The sequence below is a fragment of the Capricornis sumatraensis genome, chromosome 1 (assembly GCF_032405125.1).
Source record: "Capricornis sumatraensis isolate serow.1 chromosome 1, serow.2, whole genome shotgun sequence".
In the NCBI taxonomy this organism is placed as follows: domain Eukaryota; kingdom Metazoa; phylum Chordata; class Mammalia; order Artiodactyla; family Bovidae; genus Capricornis; species Capricornis sumatraensis.
The window spans coordinates 3,060,859-3,083,306 of record NC_091069.1 but is presented as its reverse complement, the minus strand read 5'-3'; the positions used below and the strand labels follow the sequence as shown (position 1 = coordinate 3,083,306).

At 59.7% G+C, this 22,448-nt stretch overlaps 1 protein-coding gene across 1 annotated transcript in view; it reads right to left on the bottom strand.

The window, feature by feature from the left end:
* SEC16A (SEC16 homolog A, endoplasmic reticulum export factor) overlaps positions 1-21,497 on the bottom strand; it is a 29,859-nt gene extending 8,362 nt beyond the window's left edge. The window contains exons 1-21 of the mRNA XM_068987078.1: positions 21,405-21,497; positions 16,605-17,934; positions 14,317-16,529; positions 12,604-12,734; positions 10,071-10,168; positions 8,781-8,907; positions 8,173-8,371; positions 7,918-8,092; positions 6,839-6,981; positions 5,982-6,043; positions 5,738-5,876; positions 5,153-5,392; positions 4,199-4,296; positions 3,731-3,812; positions 3,457-3,574; positions 3,216-3,327; positions 2,961-3,066; positions 2,204-2,344; positions 1,301-1,414; positions 893-1,085; positions 348-578 (exon numbers count right to left, since the gene is read on the bottom strand). Coding sequence (XP_068843179.1) covers positions 348-578; positions 893-1,085; positions 1,301-1,414; positions 2,204-2,344; positions 2,961-3,066; positions 3,216-3,327; positions 3,457-3,574; positions 3,731-3,812; positions 4,199-4,296; positions 5,153-5,392; positions 5,738-5,876; positions 5,982-6,043; positions 6,839-6,981; positions 7,918-8,092; positions 8,173-8,371; positions 8,781-8,907; positions 10,071-10,168; positions 12,604-12,734; positions 14,317-16,529; positions 16,605-17,865 — 5,983 coding nt within the window. The 5' untranslated portion in view covers positions 17,866-17,934; positions 21,405-21,497. The remainder of the gene's footprint in view (positions 1-347; positions 579-892; positions 1,086-1,300; positions 1,415-2,203; positions 2,345-2,960; positions 3,067-3,215; positions 3,328-3,456; positions 3,575-3,730; positions 3,813-4,198; positions 4,297-5,152; positions 5,393-5,737; positions 5,877-5,981; positions 6,044-6,838; positions 6,982-7,917; positions 8,093-8,172; positions 8,372-8,780; positions 8,908-10,070; positions 10,169-12,603; positions 12,735-14,316; positions 16,530-16,604; positions 17,935-21,404) is intronic.
* Positions 21,498-22,448: the final 951 nt, after the last annotated feature.

Here is a 22,448-nt window from a genome sequence, read left to right as displayed (position 1 = left end):
GCGGCTCCAGTGAGCTCCATGGCCACGCCCGCCGCTGGGGACGCACAGTTCCCCCACATGCCAGGCCTCCCGACGTGGCCTTCAGAAACCCAGACTGCGCTGTTCTAAACGTGTAAAGATGAAGCTTCCCCTTTAGAGCAAGGTTGTCCAGGTGGACAGACGGCCAGAGATAGCCCTGTAGGAGGAGGGTCAGCACGTCCCCTGGGTCACAGGGCTGCTTCCCCCACCCCGGGACACCCACTCCCACCTCCTCCCAGTCGGGATGACTTAGGTTCCTCCCATAGGCACCTCCTTGAAGAGCAAACCCACTCCACTCTGCCCTCAGGACAGCCTCTCTGCAGACCCACCTGCATCCTGGCTCCTGGCCTCCGGGAGCAGGCAGTCCGTCTCCTGGAGAGGTGGCACCCCGGGTCCGGGATACAGGGCCACAGGGTCAGGCCCAGAGGTCTCTTGAAAGCCAGGTACAGCCCCTGGGGGGCTGTGCACAGGCTCTAGCTCGACAGGAGCCGGCAGCGGCACAGGGAACATGGGCACCTGCGTGGGGATGGCCGCTGGGCCAGCGGGGAGCGCCAAAGGAGCTGCAGGAGACGGTGCAGAAGGGATGGTCTGAGGCCACGTGCTCGCCCCAGGGACTCCACAGGCACGCCTCGTTTACTGGGAGACGGGAGCCCTCCATCTGAGCATGAAGGCTGAGGCTGCTGGGCGTCATGGGGCCTCACTCTGCACGGCACAGGTTCGAGGCTACAGGAAGCCCCGAGAGCCCAGCGGGTGGCCATCCGGCCCCGTGCAGGCCCCTGCCTTCACGGCCCTCCCACCCCGCCCAACCTTCACAGCCCTGGGACGGGACCAGCTCATCGAGGGAGGTGGCACCAGGAGGCGGCCGCGGGCGCACCTGAGGGCAGCTGCCGCACGTCCTGGCTGAAGAGCTTGGTGCTGGTCGCCGGCGGGGCCAGCAGCGGGTTGTCGGCGCCCAGGCCCGCTGGCTGGGTGGGTCCCGGGCCATCACGGGGCCCCATCTCAGGGCTTGGCGAGCTGGGGCAGCGCTGGGGGCAGACTCCATCCTGACTCCAGGCCACAGCACCCTCCTGAGGGAGAAGGGCCTCAGGAGTCTCCCCACCGGATGCCGCCCCCCCGCCCCCCAACAGAGGTGCCCCGAGCACTAGCGCTGCCCCCCGCCCCTCCACCCCCGACAGAGGTGCCCCGAGACTGGCGCTGATCCCCGCCCCTCCACCCTCGACAGAGGTGCCCTGAGCACGGGAGCCCTCGGCGTGCGCACAGGGCCCCTTCACACCCACCGCACCTCGACCCGTCTCTCCACGAGCTGCAGCTGGACCAGCCAGGCGGGCTCCGCAGACGCCTCCTCCTCCGGCTTCTCCTTCAGCTGAGGGTCAAAGAGGCGCAACTGGGAGGCGACCTGGAAACATGGAGATATAGGCTCTGTTCCCACAGAAGACGCCCGCCAAACCCGCTGGGGCCTGGACACAAGCCAGACTGCACACGCAGCTTTCCTCCACCAGGGGGACCCAAGTGGCACTCGCTGGACCATCCGTGACTGGGTACGTGTGAGGAGAGGACCTGGGACCGTCCTGGACTGTGCACGCATGAGAGGGCCTGGGATGTCAGCACCCTCTACACGGCCGTAGAGGCCACAGCCCTGGACAGATCCTGGGGCCTGAGCCCACCTCCACTGGACTCTACTCACCGAGGTGCCCCCACCCTAGACGCACTCACGCTCTGGGGGGCAGCGGGGGGAGCGGACAGCAAGTTTGGCCTCGTGGTAACGGCTGGAGCCGTGAGGCAGAGATGAGGGCTTGGCAGCCCGTTTGTGTGGCTCCTGTGACTCTGAGAGCTTCCCTGGCAAAACTCCTGTCACAAGAGCGCGGGTTCAGTGCCACCTCCAGGCAGAGGAACACGCGGACGCCGGGTGCTGGCAGGGCGTTGTGTGCTGTCTCACGGAGCAGGAAGCTGGGGCTGCGGGGCCACAGCCAGGACTCAGCCCAGAGAGGCCCCCGGTGCCAAGTGCGAGGCTGGGGTGCCTGGGTACGTGGGGCTCCTGCAAGCAGGCCCTTCTCACGCCAAAGCTCCCAAGGGTCCTGTGCTGAGGTGCTCCCCCCCGAGAGTGTGCAGGACTCGTCTCGGTCGGGAGATTTGAGCGCCGCTTGACTGCGGCCCCCGAGGGCCCCTGGGCTGGGGGGGGCATCACCTGCACCAGCTGGCGGAGCAGCACTGGCGAGTGTCTGTGGGGCTGTGCCAGGACACTCTTGGCGATCGCCTCGCAGTAGTGGAAGGCCTGCGCGGCCAGCCCCATCTCGGCCAGGCGGCAGCAGTAGATGAACTTGAACACCTGAGACAGACAGACAGACGAGCTCAGCGGTGCTTGAGCTGCCTGGGGCCGCCCCCTGCACCCGGCCACCCCTGCCCTGGCCCTTCCGTCCTTTCTCTGCGCTCTCCACGCCCCCTGCCCCGCCTGCTCACAGCAGAGCCAGGCCCCTTCCCCCAGCAAGTTTAGATTAGAGTACACAACTAAGCTTCTGAGAAACTCACACGCCCGGAATACAGCCGTTAGCGTTCCCAGCCACGCCTGTGCCGTGACGACGGCCTCTGGGGAGCCCACCAGTGTGCTCACCCTGCTCAGCTGGCACCCACATGCCACGCCGTTTCACACACGCACGCACAGTCCCGTCAGGTACCACCCTCCCCGAAACACTGTCCACAGCTGATAGGAAAGAACTTGCAATCAAACAGTGGAAGCTCTCAGTACTTAAGAATACTGAGAACCAAACCACAGTCAGAACTCTGAACGTGACAGGCTTCCGTTCCCGAGTTACTGGTTAAGACCTCCTCGAGATCTCCAAACCCGTTTCACGCTTTTTGTTTCTCTGAATAAAACCCATAACAGCTACAGCCTTGTGAACACTGACCAGGCCCACCCCCAGGAGCGCGCTGGAGTCCGGGCCCACCTGGAAGCTGGGAGGGGAGCAGGCCTGCGCCCCTAGGGACTGCGCGTACTCATAGGCTTCTGTCCTCTGGATCGCTTCGTTGGTTGCGAACTTTGAAAATGGCAAACTGTGGACAGGCATCGTGTCACGCCAGAGCGGGCCCCCTGGAAGCCGGAGGGCCAGCACACAAGGCACCACACGTGCAGCCCCCTCAGCTGCGGGGGGCCTTGTCCCGCCTAAGGGACGCGGGCACCACTGCGCTGACATGTCCCTTACCTGTGGTTTGACCCAATTAAGACGAGCTTTGTGGTCTTTTTGGTGTACACCCCAAATCCGACCTGGGCCATGAGGTAGCAGAAGTGTGCGGCGTCGAGGAGCCCTTTGGAGGCTGAGGGGAGAGAAAGCAGGCGGGCTCGGGCTCCGGGACAGCACCGCGCTCCCAGGGACACATAGACACCCCAGACGGAGAGACAATCTCGGGCTGGAGCACCAAGGCCAGGGGCCCTCCGTGACCTACCCAGGGTATCGCCCATCGCGGCCACGGCTCGAGACTCCACGTCCACGTTGCTGCTCAGGTTGGACAAGATCATGGCCAGGTGTGGCCGCCAGTCTCCCCACTTCTCATCCCCACAGCACTGAAACCAGAAGCAAGCAGAGAACCCTCAGCCACAGGACACCCAGCTCTGCAGGGCTCGAGCACGCAGGTGTGAGGAGGAAGCAGGCACGGGACGGCAGCGTGGGAGCGGGCTCTGCGCAGAGGCCGAACTGAGGCGCCGTCAGGACCCACTGACCGTGGACGCGGCCGGCATCCGCCCTGACATCAGCTGGTAGACGGTCTGCAGGGGGTCGTTTATTGGAAGGCTGTTGGCGAACCTGAGCGGACGTGAAAAGAGGAAGCTCAGCCAGTTCAGCAAACAAGACACAGAACAAGCCTGGTCTCACCTCCGCCCATCTGGTGACTGGCCTGATGCTTGACTTGGGCCAAACATACACACCAGAGTTTTTGAAAGGCTGCAGTAGAGAGAGACTACAGAATTCATTGAGATTTTATAGAATTAAACTCTGCAGTCGACAGAAACAGTTAAATCCCTTAGCCACATCACCCGAGGAGGGCCCAGGCAACCTGCAGCCAGATGTGGCAGACGGGCCTCCCCAGCTTCCTCCGCCAGGAGCTCGGGCCTGTGGGCTCCCCAGACCGCAGGAGGCCAGGCCCTGGCCTACGGGCACGCCCACAGCTGCGCCACGGCAGGACTCCTCACCTAGTCATGACTCTGGCGTGTGTCCGGCTGTCCATCTTACTGGCAAGTAACAAGGCGTGACCCCACAAGCCGCTCTTCATCGCAGACTCTAAGGCGTCCTGCAAAGCATAGAGAGTGTGTCTCCACCCTGAGAAGGACAGGGGCCCTGGCGCGTGCGCCGTGGGGAGCGAGCAGAGGGTGCAACTGCAGCTGAAAAACCAAGCGGACGGGAGGCCGCGAGACACGTGCCCCGCTCAGAGGCGCAGAGAAGCTGGGCTCCACGCCTCCCCCCGGTCGGAGCCCCTGCAGGAGGCTGTGGAGGCGCCCTGCTTTGGCAGCATCGGCCCAGGGCACACACGCTGTCGGGACCAGGCCAGTGGGGCAGCAGCACTGCCGTCCCCTCCGCTGTGACCGAGGCCTCGAGGCTGCTGACTCCCCAGGCCCAGAATGACCCCTGGCCCTGGGCATCTGCCCGGCACCAGCAGGCCCCCTTCTGCAAATAACCTGGGCCTCAATTCAGAAAACTTCTGACCAAGAGGCAAAAAGGTTTTAATAGAGACAAACAGTAATTACATGAACAGGTTGGGGGATTTCCATCAGCTATAAGCTGTCCATGTCAAGAGCATTTCCTTACTGTACTAAGCGTTCCACTGGGACCCTGGTCTGCACTGCCTGGTGCCCGCACGGAGCCAGTGCAGGGTGTGTCCCCATGGCGCCGCTCCACTCTAGCGCGGGGCCCACCCGCTCACGGCAGCGATGGTGCGGTCCCCCCAACTGCATCAGGACACGCGGGTGTTGTCCTGAGCACGTGTTCACCCCGAGCCACACCACACTCAGCAGGGGCACAGCCCAGGCTCCAGCCTGCTCATCTGCCGAGTGACTCAACACGGAACCAGCAGCTCTGACCACAAGCAGCGCTCAGGATAAGCCACCGTTCGCACCTTCAGAGACGACACGCCAGCGCGGGTCACTCACCTTCTTGCGGCCATAGAGCAGCAGCTCCCGGAACCGCTCCGTGTCCTTCTCGAGGGTGCTGGCGGCCTGGCTGTCCGTGAGGAACGAGAGCTGGGCCTCGCCGGACTCCTCCTCCTCCACCTGCTCCATGGCCTCGTTGGTGAAGTCGATCAGGTTGGCCTCATTCGGCGACTTCCCAGGAAGCCAAACGGTTCGGTGGTCTCGTAACAAGAGCTCTGCAATGTCTGTGCCCACCACGGTCTGCGAGGGCCAGGAGGGAGAGCAGGCTCAACCAAAGACAGAACCTCCGAGGGGGCAAGACCATCCCAGCCTTGGTTAGGGAGGGGTCGTCACACCAACTCAGGTGCAGAGCTGCTCCCTCCTCGCTGGGAGCAACACGGCACACGGCACATGCTGGGCAGGCCAACAATGGGGAGGCCAAACCTCCCTTTACCCCAAACCACGCGCCCTGCTGGACTCCTGCTTCCTGGAGGATGCCCTGGACGGGAACGCCTGGCCCAGAAATCCTGCCTGACCTTCCTGGTGGCCAAGGACCCCTGGACTAGAGCTGACGAGAAGGGATGCTCTAGGAGGGGAGACACGTACCCCGTTCTGCCTGCACAGCAGGACGATAAAGCTCCAGAGGAGACTCGCAGACTCTTTGTCTATTAAGTTTTCATTCTGCAAACACTTTGTAGCCTTGTTCTGTGCAAAATTAATAACATCCACTTTATGGGTGTCATCTCTGCAAAAAGAACACACACTCGGTGAACAGCAGCCACTGCGCCTGCCAGGCTGTGCTCAGCACGGCCAGCGGACGGGCGCCGAGAACGCTTCTGTGGGCACGTACTTGCCGAGAGGTCCTGGGAAGGCCCGCATCTCCTCCTGCTCCAGAGTGTGCTGCAGCAAGGTCTAGGCAGGGACAGGAGAGGGATGGGGAGAGCGGTTCATGGGGGTGGCGCAGCACCACCCGGCCCAGCCCATGTCTGCTGGCCACATTGGCAGACAGAGCTACGGACACCGTCCTGGGGACGGGCTGTCCCCCCCATGGGGGCAGCACCTCTATCACTGAGTGTGGGCAAGCCAGCTCTACGACAGTGACTTCCAAACTTTACTTAAGCAGTGAGACCCCTTCCTCCTGCCCAGACTCTGACGCAGGGCCTGGATACACATGAAGGAAGAGGCCTGCCAGGCTGGAGTGCCCCACACTAGCCCCCGAGGTCATGAAGCACCTCTGCCCACTCTCCAGATCACCGGTAAAACAAGCTTTTATAGAGCCTTTCCTTCAAAATCAGAAAATCAAACAACAACAAAAAATGAACACAAGATAACACCAAGTCTAACACAAAAGTGAAAAAGTGAAGTCGCTCAGTCGTGCCCGACTCTGTGCGACCCCGTGGACTGTAGCCCACCAGGTTCCTCCGTCCATGGGATTCTCCAGGCAAGAATACTGGAGTGGGCTGCCGTTTCCTTCTCCAGGGGATCTTCCCGACCCAGGGAACGAACCACAAAACCCCCCAAAATTCTTACTAACAGAATACTGACTTCTGGGAGGAAACATAGACGACAGAACAGAACCAGAATACCATCTCCTAAGATCGCCTTTCCAGGCAGCGACACGAAAGGTGAAGATGACAGGCTGTAAAGCAGGTTTTCGGGGTGGGGGGGCGCTGAATGATGACACGGAACCGCTCCCCACGGAATTACCTCCATGCTGTGAATTTCAACCAGTGCAGGCTGTCCTTCTGAAGGCAGGTTTGGAATCACTTTGATGAGCTGGCCCCCAGGACCAAACCTGGCACAGACGTGAGGCACCGAGAACTTCTCGGGAGAAGAAGGTCTCGACGGAGCTACACGGGGATCAAGAGAGAGAGCCACCAGCTTGCCACTGCTTAATGCTTCCCAACTAGGTCAACAGCTCGGACTTCTAAGGCACTCAGACAGCCGAAATCACAGACTATCCAGATAACTGACTTTCAACTATTAAATATCCCATTTAAAAGGAGAACTTATGCGTGGGTCACACAAATCACTAAAAACGAGGAGTTTCTCCTCTAAAATGAAAAGGTTCCTTTAAAAGCCATCAGGACGCACTGTGTTGTTAAAACAGAAGCCTGCTCAGGTGGCCCCTGCACGCTCCTCACAGCTGCGACCTTAGAGCGGCATTGGTGCAGCGAGGCAACGACCGAGAGTGGGACACTGCAGGCAAGCAGGGAGGGAGGCCTCCAAGCACAGAACATTCAAGAAAGTCCACCAGTTACCTCTTACACTGTTTGTTCTCAAACTTCACATACTTGTACAGTTTCCCAAGAAACAGCACGTGATCAAGTATCTCAAAGGAGCACTGAGGTGCAGCACGTGCGATCAGGAAATGGTCAGGAGCTTTCCAAGGAGAACTAGGCTTCCTCTAAGAGCCACGCACCCGTGCGGCCAGCCTTGGTGGGGGGATGGGGGGGGTGCTGTCCCTCCACGTGGGGAGCTGAACTGGGCAGGAAGCCTGAAGGCAGCGCTGCGCTGAAGTGGATGTCACGGACAGGCCAGCAGCTCCCAGGCCTGTGGACCAAACTGCAGCCCCAGGGACTCAAGCGGCACAGCGTGGCGAGAGTCGCCCCTCAGGATGGGCGCGCTGGGCACAGCGCCCTTGCATGGCAGGGAAGCCCAGGCCTGACCATCACCAGTTCCCCCGGGTGGTAACTCAGCACCTCTCTCACCGCGGGGGCAAACACTGATCCCAGGAGCTCCTGGGCCCCCTGCGCTGTGTGCACCCGGGGCCTCACCACACACACCTTGCTCCACGGAGGGCCAGCTGGCCTCAGTGGGGTAGCCGTACTCTGGAAAGCCTGGCGCGCCGTGGAAGTCGCTCCCGTAGGGGCCGTAGGTGTAATCGCCATGGAAGGAGCCCGGCGGCGGGGGCACCTCGTAGGACCCGGAGGGCACGTTGTGACTCCGGTATACCTGACTCTGGGAGCACAAAGCGGACAGGTGAAGCCCCTTCGCTGCCCCCGTGACCCCAGGTGGCCCTGGAGCCCGCCCCCGCCTACCTGTTGGGAGTGGGCGCTGAAGCTGCTGCGGCGGCTCTGCAGGCTGGGCGCACTGCGCAGGCTCCGTGCCGAGTGCTCGCTGTGCTCGCTGCGCCGGTCTGCCTCCTCCCCGTAAGGGTCCCGGGGTGGCTCGGGCTCATCGTCAAAGCTCCCGGTGAAGCGGGGGTCGTACCTGTAGCGGTCGTCGTATTTCTCCGGCCTGGAGGAGGCGGCAGGCAGAGGCAAGGCTCCTATGTTGCACACGGCTGAGGCGCCCAGGGTCTTGACCCAAGGAGACACTCGCCAGAGCCTACACTGTAGCAGGGTCACTGCACCCAAGGCCAAGTTCAGGCCCTGCCTGAGACCAAAAGACACAGGCTGGGGGTCCATTCCAAGGCAGTCACACCTCTCACGGACCCGCGAAGAGGCTGAACTGACTCCCGGCGCTGTTCTAAGGTCAGTTCCCCTCCAAAAGTCCGAAGAAAGAACCTCCAGTTCAGCCTCCTCTGACAGTGGCGGGTGCCTGGGAGCCAGACGCGACCGCAGCTCTCGAGCGGACGGCAGGACCCGAGAGCAAAGGCCCGGCTGACTCAGGGCCCACCCTCCATGTTGGAGTCTGTTCTGCCCACCTGTCACCACAGGCATAGCTCTCCTTCCTGCACGAGTCGTACTCCGCATCGTACCAGTACCTCCGGTCGTAGGAACGGGGATCCCTGAACCGAGAGCTGTAGTAGAGCCGATCCCAGCGACCTGGGTCTACAATGAGAGATCCCCAGGTCAGTACAATGTGAAAAAGACATTCCTCTGGCTGCCACTGGAGAAACCAGGCCATCCCAGGACTGAAGGATGCTCCTAGCCTCCGAGAGGAACCAAACTCTCCACCCAAAAAGCAGCACGACCCTGGGGATCATGGACTTGAGGCACGAGAGGATCCGGTGTGTCTTCCTCAAAGCCCACTGGCTAAACTCAACACATGATTAAAAAAGGTCACTCGTCTCTTTTCTCTAACGTGGTCCAAAGAGCTTTAAGAGATACTCTCAAGGGATAAACAAGGTCCTACTGCATAGTACGTGGAACTGTATCCGATCTCCTGAAGCAAACCATAATGGAAAATACTTAAAAAGAACCAACAGATGTATATAACTGAGCCGCTTTGGGTACAGTAGGCATTAGGCACAACACTGAATCAACTATATCTCAATTGAAAATCTAAAAATACTCTCAAACTGAAAGATTATTTTCCCAAAATCAACGTCATAAACAATCCAGACATACCGTTTTGGGCAAAGCACGTGCAATGCGTAAAGCAGTGCAAATACAAAGTGGAGGTGGAGCCCCAGAAGGTGGGGAAGTAGGTGGCAGTGCTGGGCTGACGGCTGCAGGTCGGGACCCTGCTTCTGGCCATGGCTAGGCAGGGGGCCCAGGAGGGCTGCTCGGGGGATGCTCGCCAAGACACACACCCCGCCTGACAGTGGCGGCGCCTGAAGGGGAGGGGCACAGTTGCTCTGTCCGACCCGAGGGCTCCTGTCAAACGCAGCCCCCAGGCACATCACATATGACTGGTGCAGAGAGCAGCCGGCCCCTCATTTTATTTCAGTCAATTTTAACAGCCATGTAAGGACAAGCCACATACTCTAGTACCACCAAGAATTATACTTTGCTAAAGAGGCAAAGAAATCTAGCAACGTGATAAAAATACACTACTATGACTTGAGTGATAGTTATCAATGAACAGTAGCAACGTAATTATTTCTAGATGCAAATTACTTTCGGCTACTTTGGCTATTAGATAAAATCATACGACTGATAAAAAGGAAAAGTTTCCTGAGAAAGTCCACCATGCCGCCACCTGTGCCTGGCTGCACCAAGGTCTGAACGTGCGTCTGCTGCGGTAAGCCCGTGACAGTTTCTGAACGCACCTCTGTAATCGTACTGGCTGGAATAGCAACCTGCATAGTAATCACTCTGACTGCTCCATCCGCTTTTGGAATTATAGTAACCTTCAGGATACGCTTGCCTGAAAAACACACACACACGCAGGACTGTTAAAAAGCAAGAGGCGCTGCTTCTTAACGTGTGACTAGATCCCAGCCCACACCCAGAGCCACAGGCACTCATCACGGCACCTTGGCTGTGGGAAACTCCAATCAGGAGACCCGAGCCAGTGACGACAGTGAGACTACAGGACTCCCCACCACAGGGCGAACTGACATCTATCTGTTGGAGCAGCTCGGGAAGTGCCGTTCAGCAAAAGAGAGCCGACGCTTTGCCGTGCGCTCAGGAGTCCATCCCGTCGACGCCAACACTGAAGCAGGCTCTCCCGGTTCTGGGATCATGCTCAGCAGAAGTGAAAAGCACTGAGCTGCGGAAACCAAGCTAGCGCCAATTGTGACACCCTCCCCCTGGCTGTGACTGTGTGCCCCCCAAAGGGGAGGAGGCCCGCACCCGTTCCAGCTCACTGCCCAGTGCTGCTGCCGCTTACTGCAGGACGGGCGGGCCCGGGCCCGCCAGGTCAGGAAGATCCTTGGAAGGACTCAACAGCACTTCTGTTTTTAAACTGTGACTGTAAACCCCTGGAAATGGCTCACTCCGGGGTGCAGCTGCCCTTGAAGAACGTCCCCCTCCCCCCACCGCAGGAACAGCACCCGCTGACTGGGGGCCCTGGGGCAGCACTCGGGCGCCGCCGGCCCCAACAAGGGGGTCCAGAGATGCGCCCTGAGCGGGACGGGGCGGGGCACGGCCACCGTGCTGCTCGCCCAGCCCCGTCGCCCAGCAGCAAGGACTCCACGTGGACACCCAGGGCGCACTCTTCCCTCCAGCAGCTCCCCCAGTCACGACCACCCAGCATGAGCACAACACGGGATGCTCAACACGTGCACGCAGGCCTGCATGCGTGTCTGCACACGTGCACACACGGGGAGGAGGGCGTGGTGAGGATGCAGAGGGGACCTGCCTCTGCTCAGTCACCGCAACAGCCCACAGCTCTCACGGGCCCCTCGCGCTAACCCGAAGGCTGGAGAGGAGACAGGAAGGGCGAGGCGTGCCCTGCCCCGTCCTCCCTCGCTTCTCAGGGCTTCCAGAAAACACCTGCCTGCTGCGCTCCCAGATCAGAGCGCCCACTGTGACGCCAGCCTCGCCTCCCAGGGGACAGATGGGCACAGTCTCCCACCGAGCGCCCAAAGCTCAGGGGTCTGAAGCTGAGCGCGTCCCTCCCCAAGGACAAGGGTCCACCCGGACCAGCCCAGCTCGCTCTCCAGACGAGCGACCAAGGCCTTGAAGCAGCAGGAGCAGCTGTAAGCCTGTGAGGCAGTCGGGGACACGGCCTTCCCCCACGCCACTCTCCCCCCATCACAGTCTTGCAGAAACCCAGCCCTGCAAGACAAGGCGCCAGGGTGCGGGAGGCACCGCAGCAGGCAGCAAGGCTGGACCCTAACCCACGGACGCCTCTGAGGGTGCCAGGACCCTAACCCACGGACGCCTCTGAGGGTGCCAGGGTGCGGGAGGCACCACAGCAGGTGGCACCACGGCAGGCGGCGAGGCTGGACCCTAACCCACGGACGCCTCTGAGGGTGCCAGGGTGCGGAAGGCACCGCGGCAGGCAGCAAGGCTGGACCCTAACCCACGGACGCCTCTGAGGGTGCCAGGGTGCGGGAGGCACCACGGCAGGTGGCACCACGGCAGGTGGCGAGGCTGGACCCTAACCCACGGACGCCTCTGAGGGTGCCAAGGTGCAGGAGGCACTGCGGCAGGCGGCGAGGCTGGACCCTAACCCATGGACGCCTCTGAGGGTGCGAGGGTGCGGGAGGTACCATGGCAGGCGGCAAGGCTGGACCCTAACCCACGGACGCCTCTGAGGGTGCCAAGGTGCAGGAGGTACCATGGCAGGCGGCAAGGCTGGACCCTAACCCATGGACACCCCCGAGTGGGAGGACCGTGACCTGCTTAAATTTTTATTCAGCTGAAGGCGCGACGCCAAGGATCTTTCGAAATGCCTCATCTATAACTGCAAAACCGAGAAGCACTCAGTCAGGCAGAGAAGCGAGAAGAGAGCTCGCTGGGGGCCTCCCGACCCAGAAGACAGTGCCAGGCAGACAGCCCAGGCTTGCGGCTGCTGCCGCCAACAGACCACTCCATGTCGCAGCCTGAGCGTGCCTGGCCTGGGCGCCTGGAACCAGTGTGGGGAAGAACCTCCACAGGTTAAAAGCTGCCATGTGACCACAGGCAAGAGGACCACTGCCCAGGCTGGGAGGAGCCCTGCTCGAGGGTGGCCCCGCCCAGGGTCTGGCTTGATCAAGCCCAGCTGTCGACATGCCTGTGGCCGTGCATCCTACGATCTGTCCGCACCCATGCAACTCAAACCCACATTCAACAAGCTTGTATGATTCTCCAAAAACATGCTCTCTTCCAAATCACTAAGCTACCACCATAGCCGGCAACACAAACGTGAATCACCTGGCGGCCGGGCGGTCGGAGCAGTGACTGGCCCGGGAGCTGGGCCGCTCGGGCTCGGAGTAGCGGCAGGGATCCATGTAGGCAGTGCTGTCACAGGGCCTGTACCTGGGGTCGTAGAGGCCATAGATGTCCTGTTGGAAGAAGGACATGGTCACTAGATGCCAAGAACCACCTGCACAAGCACCTCGCACGGCCCTCACGGCCCCGGTGAGGCTCTGCAGACGGCCTGGCCTGGCTCAGGAGACGGCTGTACGGCAGCGGGCCATGCCCAGGTGAGCCTCAAGGGCTCTCCTCTGCTTCCTGAGGTCTCACCTGAGTAGGTGTTGAGAGCCCACAACCTGGGGTCCCATCTCGGGCACCAATTCAAGCAAGCAAAAGAATCTGGGTCCCCTGGGATGGGGTCCTGCGGGCACAGACAACCCCAAAAAGAGGACCACGCCCTAGCCTCACGAGGATTTCAGCCCCTTCCAGACGTAGCAGCCCTGTGGCCCTACGGCCATGCTGGAACCTGACGCAGAGACGGGTGATCCAGGCACGAGCCAGACCTGTCCTTCCTGTCTCGGGGCCTGATTCTCTGTCAAGAGTTAGTAGAGAATGAGACAGCACGCAGCGTGGACTTACCCTTGATCCCCGCTGGGGCCTGGGCCCCCCCGCCCCCAGCAGTGCCGGGAGCTGGCTGGGACTCGGGCCCCTCCACACTCTGCCGGCCCACCCGGGGCTCCTGCAGAGGATGGTCCTTCCATGGAAATAAGTCTCTGGGGCTCCTCCTGGCTCTCAGATTCCCAGGTCTCGGGGTTAGGCGTGTAACTCATTCCCATGCATATGGAGATTCTTGAAGGCCCTCAGGCCGCCCCACCCCCAGGTGGCCCCCAGCCCACCACAGCTCTGCTCCTTCAGCTGCTTCTGACTGTGGGGCCTCCAGTGTGGGGTCCACACCCACGTCAGGCAAGGGGCTCCAAACTCCCGGTCCACAATCCTTCTGCCTCTGCAGACTGTGGCAATGCTGGGCCAGGACATGAGATGGTAACAAGCAGACCATCAAAGGTATGTCCACGTGGATCACGCTACAGCAGGATTAAACGGAACCTCAACAGCACTCGTGGGCCTGGCTCACCGCGAAGAGAGGTGAGAAAGGATCCCCTGCGCAGCACAGCGGCCCCCTCTGCCACGGCCAGGTCCTGAAGGGTGCACAGCACCACTGCTCTTGACTGTTCCACCCGCGCTACATCCCAAACCGAATTTCTTACCCTCAACAATTTTATCCTAAAGGAGGGCTTTAAAAGACTAAAGTTTTCCTGTTGCTTCTCATGTAAGTTTTTGATGTTAAAACCAGAAAGAAGCTTCAAGAAGCTATTCCAGTTTCCCAAAATGTGCCACCCAGAACTCAGGCTCTGCGGCAAGCCAGTGGGCGGGACAGGAAGTGAGGGCCCTTTCTCACGTAAGCTGGAGCATGCTGTGCTACACCAAAATGAAGCAGTGCTTCTCGCCAACTAAAACATGCCCGTGTGCAGCACGGCCCTCCAGGAGAAGGGCTGTGGTCCGCAGAATGAGCTGCGACGGGGAACACCCTTCTCAGGAAGCTCGTGAAGAGGCGTGTGCCAGCAGGGGGACCATGGGTCCCCTCAGGACTGACCGCAGAACCCTGCCCCGGAGCAGGACATGAGAAAGAGGTCTCTGGTCAGAGCGCTCAGCCGTGCACGAGCGTGGCCCTACCTGGTAATAGTGCGGGGCTGGGCCAGGATCCGGCGGGTACGCGGAGTACGGGTACGGGGGCTGGTAGCCGTCATACAGGGGCCTGTAGTAGAAGTAGGACGCCAGGTCGGGAGGCGGGGGCTGCAGCCACTGCTGGTCGGGCCGTGGGGCCGCCTGGCCCGAGCTGGTGGACGCAACAGAGGCGCTGGAGGACCGAGGCGGCCGGGGCAGCAGCCGCTGACCCGCGTCAGCAGGAGCTGGGCTTGCGGGCCGGGCCGGGTCCGCAGGCTGGGCCTGCGCCGGGGGACTCCCTGGGTTTGGCGGCTCCGGAAGCACTGCTCTGGGCCCCTGCGGAGCAGGCAGTGGGAGTGCCAGCTCCTGCTGGGCTCTCTCTGCACCAGGCTGGTCATGAGCCTCTTTTATCACCTGCTGATAGAAGCGGTCCGGGGTGTTCGCCCCAGGCCCAGGCGGCCGACGACTGGCAGCGGGCTGCTGAACAGAGGCTGGGCCATCCACGTGGGCCAGGCTGTACACTCGTGCAGCGTTTTCCAAAGTCCTACCAAACATGAAGTCCAAGGCTCCCGAAGCTCCGTCCCGCCTGCCACAGAGGCCTGGCTCGCTGTTGTCAGGCAGGGAGGTGCTGCTTGCAGGCGGCACTAACACCAGGCCTGCACCCCCCGCGGGACTGGGCACCTCCTCAGGAGGCACACTCTCTGCGTTGTGGACCTTCTGACCTTCTGGAAGCAAGGCATTTGGATGAGAGTGCGATTGAACCAGCAAATTAGCAGCTTGATTAGAAACCATGTCATAAATACCAGAAACTTGTGGAAAAGGACTCTGAGCCAGATGGTTAGGCAGAGGCGAGCAGATGAGAGAGCTAGCTGGCATCCCAGACAAAGGTACATTCTCTCCAGGATCACCCCCGGCAGCCCGGCCGCTGACTATGGGCTTATCTCCCACCGAAGAGTCTCTCCAGGATGGAGCCTTCTCGTTAGGATTTGGTAAGGACAGAGAAACGTTAACAGGCTGAGCCAGACTATAGCTTTGATCGGGCTGGGCGATCAAGATGGGCTGATTCTGCAAAGACTCAGCGGGTGGGGAGGACAGCAGGCTGGCATAGCTGGGGCCAGCCTGCGGCGGGAGGGCCTCCTCTTCGCCAAGCTGCGGAGGGTTCTCCAGGTTCTCAGAAGTGCCAAGGCCATCCCCACTCTGACCGCCAGAGCCCACCTGCCGTGCCGCCCCCTCGTCTGGGGGCTGGATCACTTCAGACAGCTGAGGTTTCACTGGCACGTGAAGCGCGGGAGCCGCTGGGGCCAGAAGGACATTGCCCCCAAAATCTGGGAGCTCATTCTGTGCCCACAGGGTCGTTGCGGGGCTCTCACACTTCATAGGCCCCTGCACCCTGGTCGAGGGCCTCTTCTCGGGTGTTGGCAGCACCGTTTCCAGGGGCGGCCCCGTGGCCTGCAGAAGCCCACGTCCGGCCTCCAGGGGGGTGGCGAGAGGTGGCACACAGCGCTGCGGCGGGAAGAGGGTCTCCATGTTGTCGGGGGGCTGCTCCAGGTTGCCAGGGGCGGCATCAGGCGTGGCAGCGGCTGCTCTGTGCTGCTTCTGGTGGGCACTAGGCCCCCTCACCTCTCCTACCACATTGGCGCGATCTGCCTCAACGGGCTTTACTCCAACCAAGTGTGATTTCACGGGTTCAAAAGAACTGTTTGCACTCGTCTGAAATACCCCCGTAGGTTTTGGGGGGCTTGGAGTCGAGGGCTGGGACAGGCTGCCGAGGTAGTTCTGGCTGCTGGTCTCGTCTGTCTCGCCGCCGACAGAAGAATCGATCTGCTTAAAAAACCTCCCTGGAGACTCATCCTCAGGTTTTCCCACTTCCTGTTGAATGAAGGTACCCGAGTCGCGGAGCCTGGCACCTGGAAGGCCCCGGTGGCTCTTGCCGCTGTAACCGGACGACACGCTGTCAGACCGTGCAGGGTGCGCTGTCATATCCAGGGCCTCGAGATTCAGGCCCCCGCCTCCCACAGGGCCCACCGCACCGAGCCTGGGGCCAGCTGGGCCAGGAAGGGGCCCGCACCTGAGCGGATCGCCTGGGGAGGAAGGATCCATGCTGAGGGGCTCGCTCGGCAGAACTTCCTGGTTCTGAACGAACTCCAGGTTCTCAACATTCTCGTACTGAGCCCCTGCACAGGCCGTGTCCGCCCACACATCCACGGTGGCCACCTTAGAGGCTGCTTTCTCGTGAGGGCTACCTGCAGACTGAGGGAAGTAAGGCTGTGGCTCTCCCCCCAGCTGTGTGGGCTCACTGCTGGAGCCTCTGGGAAAGGCCTGGTGAGCGCCTCCTGCGCCCCCATGTGCGGGAAGCTGGCCAAGGCAGAAACCGTCCACGTCGGCCTGCCCGGCAGAGCCCACTGTTTCCAACGAGAGGTTCTCTTCATTCTCTGTCTCTCCTCCTTTGAAAAACATGGCGAGTGCGCCCGAGCCCGCCTCCAGTGGGGTCCAGGCGCCCCCGGCCCCTGGCGAGCAGCGTGAGTGGCTTTCCAGGCCGTTTCCCTGAGCGAGCGGGCTAACGGCAGCCAGGCCCGACAGCTGCTCTCTGTTCACTCCAGGACTCGACCTGAGCTCCTGGTTTGCCCGAGCATTTCCAACTCTGGAATTCTGCCTGAACGCGCTCTCTGGATCAAAGCTATTTGCTGAGTGGTCTCCACTGGGCAGGGAGACGGCCTCGTTTCTTCCGTCACTGGCCGAGGGTCCTGGTAAGGATGCCGGGGGGCCGAGCTGCTCATGGCCAGGATGCTGATGCAGGCTGGACAGAGGGGGAAAGTGGGTGACGCTGGAGGCGTGGGGCCCTGGGATCTGCGGGGGTCCCTCTGGGCCAGGCCAGTACTGCTGACCCGGGGGCCGGGGGCCTCCCTGCCCCGGCCCCCACTGCCCAGGCACTTGCTGGCAGGGCTGAGGGGGGAGCGGGAGTGCTGCTGGGGGTGCGGCACTGTCGGGGGGGCTCGGCCGGCTCAGGGGTCTGTCAGGCCGAGGCACATGCCCCTGCGGAAGGCCCCTGCGAGAGCCACTGGACCCCACTGCTGGAATGTACTGCGGAGGGTACGGCGGGTTCGGGAGCTCAGGCTCTGGGCCGGGAGCCTTGGCACTCCTGTTCATCTCAGGCCCATGTGAGGCCGAGGGCATCGGCGCCCCGGGAAATGGGCTGGCGTCTGCCCTGGGCTGCACCGGAGGCCCTGGCAGAGGTTCGCAGGGCCCTTGGGAGCTGTCCCCAGTGTTTGTGTGAGGCACGGCCAGACCAGCACGCTGCAGGGATGATGGCGGGGGTGGGCCTTGCAAAATGGGCGGGCTGCTTTTAGACGAACCGCCCAGCGATGTACTCTGGAGAGCCTGTCGACTGAAAGCAAAAGGATCTGTCACTGGCTGCAGTGGGCAGGTTATCGGGGCCATCGGAGCATGACTGCCAGCCTGTCTCCTGTAAGGGCTGTTAGGCCAGAACACGGTCTGAGGACTCCCCGACGGAGGCGGCCCGACCACGCCAGAAGGGACGGCCTGGGGCGGCGGCTGCATGACTGAGCTCTTGCACAATGAGATGCTGCTTGCAGAAAGAAGCAGGAGGCAGGCTTTCCTTAATTTGAACTGAAAAAGAAAAAGAGGAAAAAAAAGTTAGCATAAAATCCATTTATTCATAGTCCTGGCTACAATCAGGAAAATTGAGAAAGATGAAAAAAACGGGAAAACAGTTTTGCATCTTGTAAGTCCTGAGGGATACACCCACCCCTCGCCCACCCCTGAGAGGACTGCTATCTTGGGAGCAACAACACCGGCCTGGATGCCAAGGCTGGCTGTGCTGGGGCCGGCCAAGTGACTTCAGACAAGTCACTGCCCTTCTGTGAAATTCAGTTACGTCACCGAGCTACGTACCCATGTGGAATGCCCACTGCCTCCACAATGCCCTCAGCAAGCTGGCAGGGACCAAGCAGAACCCAACACGGGGCACCAGGTACACAGTGCCTCCACATTTTCCGACAAATTATCACTAAGTCCGGAAAGAGCCGCCTCCTCTCTTAAGATCACAGATCGTACTTTTCACACAGGTTAATTTTATATTTGGAAAGGAAAACCAAAGTTAAAAGCCTGCTTCTCCATTTTAACTGAAAAGCGTTATAAAGCACAGAGTCACGTAAGCTGCAAAATAACAACTATCTGAATTACATGTGCCTAAAACGCCTTTTATCCCAGCCTGTAAAATGTCTCCTTTTCCACACTGTGACGGGTTGCACACCATCAGCAAAACAAGCTGCGTCTGATGACTGGAGTTGTAACAACTATGCCTGGAATGAAAATCCCAAGTAACCATAAATCAGCGCTAAAACTGAGCAACTAAGTTCATTCAAAACTTGTCAGTAATAAGCAGACGGCCCTCAAGCCCTTTGCGGAAAAAAAACGAGCGGAAATCCTCTTTACAGCGTCTTTTGTGGTTGTCTGTTTTTTAATAAAACATACTAAGTATAATCTTGAACAGTTAATCTGCACTTTTAAGACAAAAATCCAAGTACCGTCTCTTTACAAATTCCTCTTCTGTGTGTCAGCCCTCCTCCCCAGCAACACCCTCACAAATGGATTAAGGGGAGCCCATCACAGAAAAAAGCCGATACCAAAGGGAGAAATGACAGCAGGACTCTGCAGTGTAATCTACATGTTTCTACAAGTGTACAACGTTTCTGTCCTTGGACAAAAGAAATTCTGGCAAAAGGAAAAGTGAATGAATGCACATTAAATCCAGTCAGTTACTAACGAAAGCTGTCCGCTGCAACTACTGCTCAGACAGGGCCTTCTCCCGGGCCAACAGGGAGTCCTTTCCAATAGACAAGCACTTTGACACTCACTCAGATTTCATGGAATTAAATATACGAAGAACTGCATCAGGGACTTCCTTTGGTTCTAAGCTGTCATTTTAAAACTAAGAACACTTACAGCTCAGCTTTACATGGACCCAGGGGAGAAGAGCAGAGCCTCTTTCTCTTACATGTGAAAGGGAGGCACCCAAGACCTCTTACAAAGACATGGCATCCTCCTTGGAAGGCTTCAACAGGAAACCCTCAATCACACTAAACAGCATATATTAAAAAATAAAATACAGAGCATAGGCCCACAGGATTAATTCCTCAAGTGTCACCGTGAGAAAAGGACTGGGCACCAGCTGAATGGCCCAGCCGCGCCGCTGCTCCATGGGTGACCCGATTCCTTCATCTATAAAGCAAGAGAACTGAAATGATGGTTTCAAAGTTCCTTCTGGGTTTAATCTTATGAAATTCTATTCACAGTGGATTCTGGGAGGCCCTAATCCCTACGGCTGTTTATGAGCGAAATCTTATCTGAATCTAAATTTCACAAAACATTTATACTCATTTATTTTCCTTGCAGAAACTTTCTTAGCATTATTTTCTCAATTCCTAAGGATCGCTTCATAAGCAGACACTATCACTTCCCTCCAAAGTAGCTTCCCCTTCTCCCCCTGACCACTAAGAGCTTTTCAACAATAAACTGTTTCATTTGGAACAATCTTCTGCCTTGAACATTATTATCATCTTTTTCTCTATTCATCAGCAGAAAAACAATGCAAGCACATATCGTTTATCTCAACTACAGGGACTTTCATTCTGTCCAGTAAGTCATTCTGTAGCCTCAGGTCATCTAACTTTAAAAATGGCAGACTGCTTCAAAGAAACCAGCTGATCTTCCTAAAGATACATTATTCATAACTGTAGCTCTTCAATTAAGCTGCCTTGGATCTACCTGAAATAAGCACAACCTGTTTCAATATAAATTCCTGGCTACTGAACTGAGATAATGAAAGCACACATCTCTCCTGCTAGGGCAGCCGCCTGAAGCACGAGCATGAAAACCAACTGGAGCTCCAAGAAGTACTGGGGAGTCCAGGCTCTGCCCTCGAGGCGACTGCCACACGACATATCCATCAGACTATGGCATACCGGGCACAAGAGCAGCACAGACCCCAACGCTGCTGAGTACAGAATCAAACATTGAGATGCTCGGGAAAAGGAAGGGGGTTTCTCAACACTGCCCAAAGCAACAAAGAGCCAAAAGGACACTCTGACGTTAAGTCAAGATGCTTACAGAGGCTGGAGGGAACCGTGTTAAAATTTACACGCTACCCTAAAGAAACCTTTTGAGACTTAAACTGCAGTAACTTGCTGTTAAGGCATTATGAGTCACAAAGAACAAGAAAGAAAGGACTTTTTGCCTCCTGCTGGATCTCTATAAGACAAGAGCACCTGGAACCCTAAGAAAGAGCACTGCAGTGGGGCGGGGGAGGTGGGAAGAAGGGCAGTGCAGACACTTGAACAAGTGTCACCCTAGGAACAACTGTTTGTGACTAGGAAGTTTGCTTCTTAACCATTTCCGGGGACGGGAAACACCTTTCTAGTTAACCTTTACATTGAACAAAACCTTAATAAGCAACCCAACCACCAAGCCACTTAAAACTTTACATAAAACAGCAAAACTGATTTTAGGTGGCTGTCTCACGTCCAAGACGCTCTACAATAATACTTTCATCACAGAAAGGGCAGGTTGGTGGACACACTCCTCTGCCCCTTGATATAAAACACAGCGCCTGACCTCGGTTGCAACATCTTGGTGACCTCCCCACGAGATTACCAACAGACTCAACAAGGCTGTAGTTCCTCGGTTCAAATGTCAATGTACCTCAACGCCGGCACGGCTCAGCAGAAACCACACCGCGGACCCTTCGAAGCAAAGGGCACGCTAAACTGTGAAAGGAATTCCCGAGATGTTTCTACTCTCTAAAGAGTTGCAGGTCTGGCTTTTCCTCCAGCCTTTCCAACATAACCCCACACCGAGACCACGACGGCCAGGGTTCACACAACTGACCCGACAGCCTGTGCAGGTGTGGGGCCACGTCAGCACTCATGGTGGTCGCCTGGCCTGCTCGGCCCGCAGGCTCCCGCCCGAACCCCCGGCGCCTCCGCCCGAGGTCCCCGGCGGCTCCCCGGAGACGCTCCCGTTCGCTTCGAGCTGGGCCCGGTCCAGTCGCCTCCCTCCGCCCCAACCCCGACCCTCACCGGCGCGCTGCAGGGAGGCCGAGGCCCCCGCCGGCTCCTGCCCGTTCGCTCCGCGACCCCCGGCTCTGGCTCCTCAAGAGCCGCGCGAAGAAGACGGCTCGGCGGTTGCGACAAGCGCCGACACAGCAACAGCGGCAGCCATCTTGGCACATCCGGCTCCGGGGGCCGCGGCCTCCGCTCCGTCGACGTGTCCGACAGAGACGTCAGCGCGCGCCACGCCCCTCGCAGGGGCCCTCGGGACGCCCCGCCCCTGCCGCATCCAGTCCCGCCCCATTCCCATGGCCCCGCCCTCAGCCCCGCCCCTGTCCTCCACGGCCCACCCCTGGGCCCCGCCCCTTCCCCTGCCGCATCCAGTCCCGCCCCATTCTCATGGTCCCGCCCCTCATCCCCGCCCCCCGTTCTCCACCGCCCATCCCCGGGGCCCCGCCCCTCGCCCACCTGCCCGCTCAGGCGCGCGAGCACCGCTCTGGGACGTCGCACGGGTTATGCTGGCTCTTTCTCCCGGCCTCTTCTGGCCTGAGGATGTGAGAAGAGTCGGGAGCCTTCCAGCATACCCAAGGAAACGCTCAGTCTTGAACGCCAGCAGGTACCCCGGCCGAGAGCGGTTACCGGGCTGCTCCGAGAACCCGAGGGGCGCATTGGCGCAGGCGCGTTCTTCGCGTCCTGCCGTTGGACTTCCGAAGCCTGAGAGACGGGCGGAAGGCCACCGAGCATGCGCCGGCCGCCCCCGTGGGCTGCGCGTGCGCGGCTCGCGGCGGCGCGCGGGTTGCCTAGTTACCGCCCCGGGCTGCGGGGTCTTCCAGATCTGCCCCGCAACTTTGTCCCGGCTCACCGGTAGCTCTCTGGAAGCCCTCCCGCTGCGTACCGATGGAGCAGGAAGAGACACGCGCTGGCCCCCAGTCCACAGCCACCCAGGCTCCCGCTTCGGGAGGGTCTTCCTGTGCACCTGCGGTCCCCAGCCGCCGCACCCCGACTCGGCCGTGGCCTTCCCCGGACACGTGCTCTGCCTGGTCGCTTCCTTCCCCGCGCTCCCCGGCGCTGGCC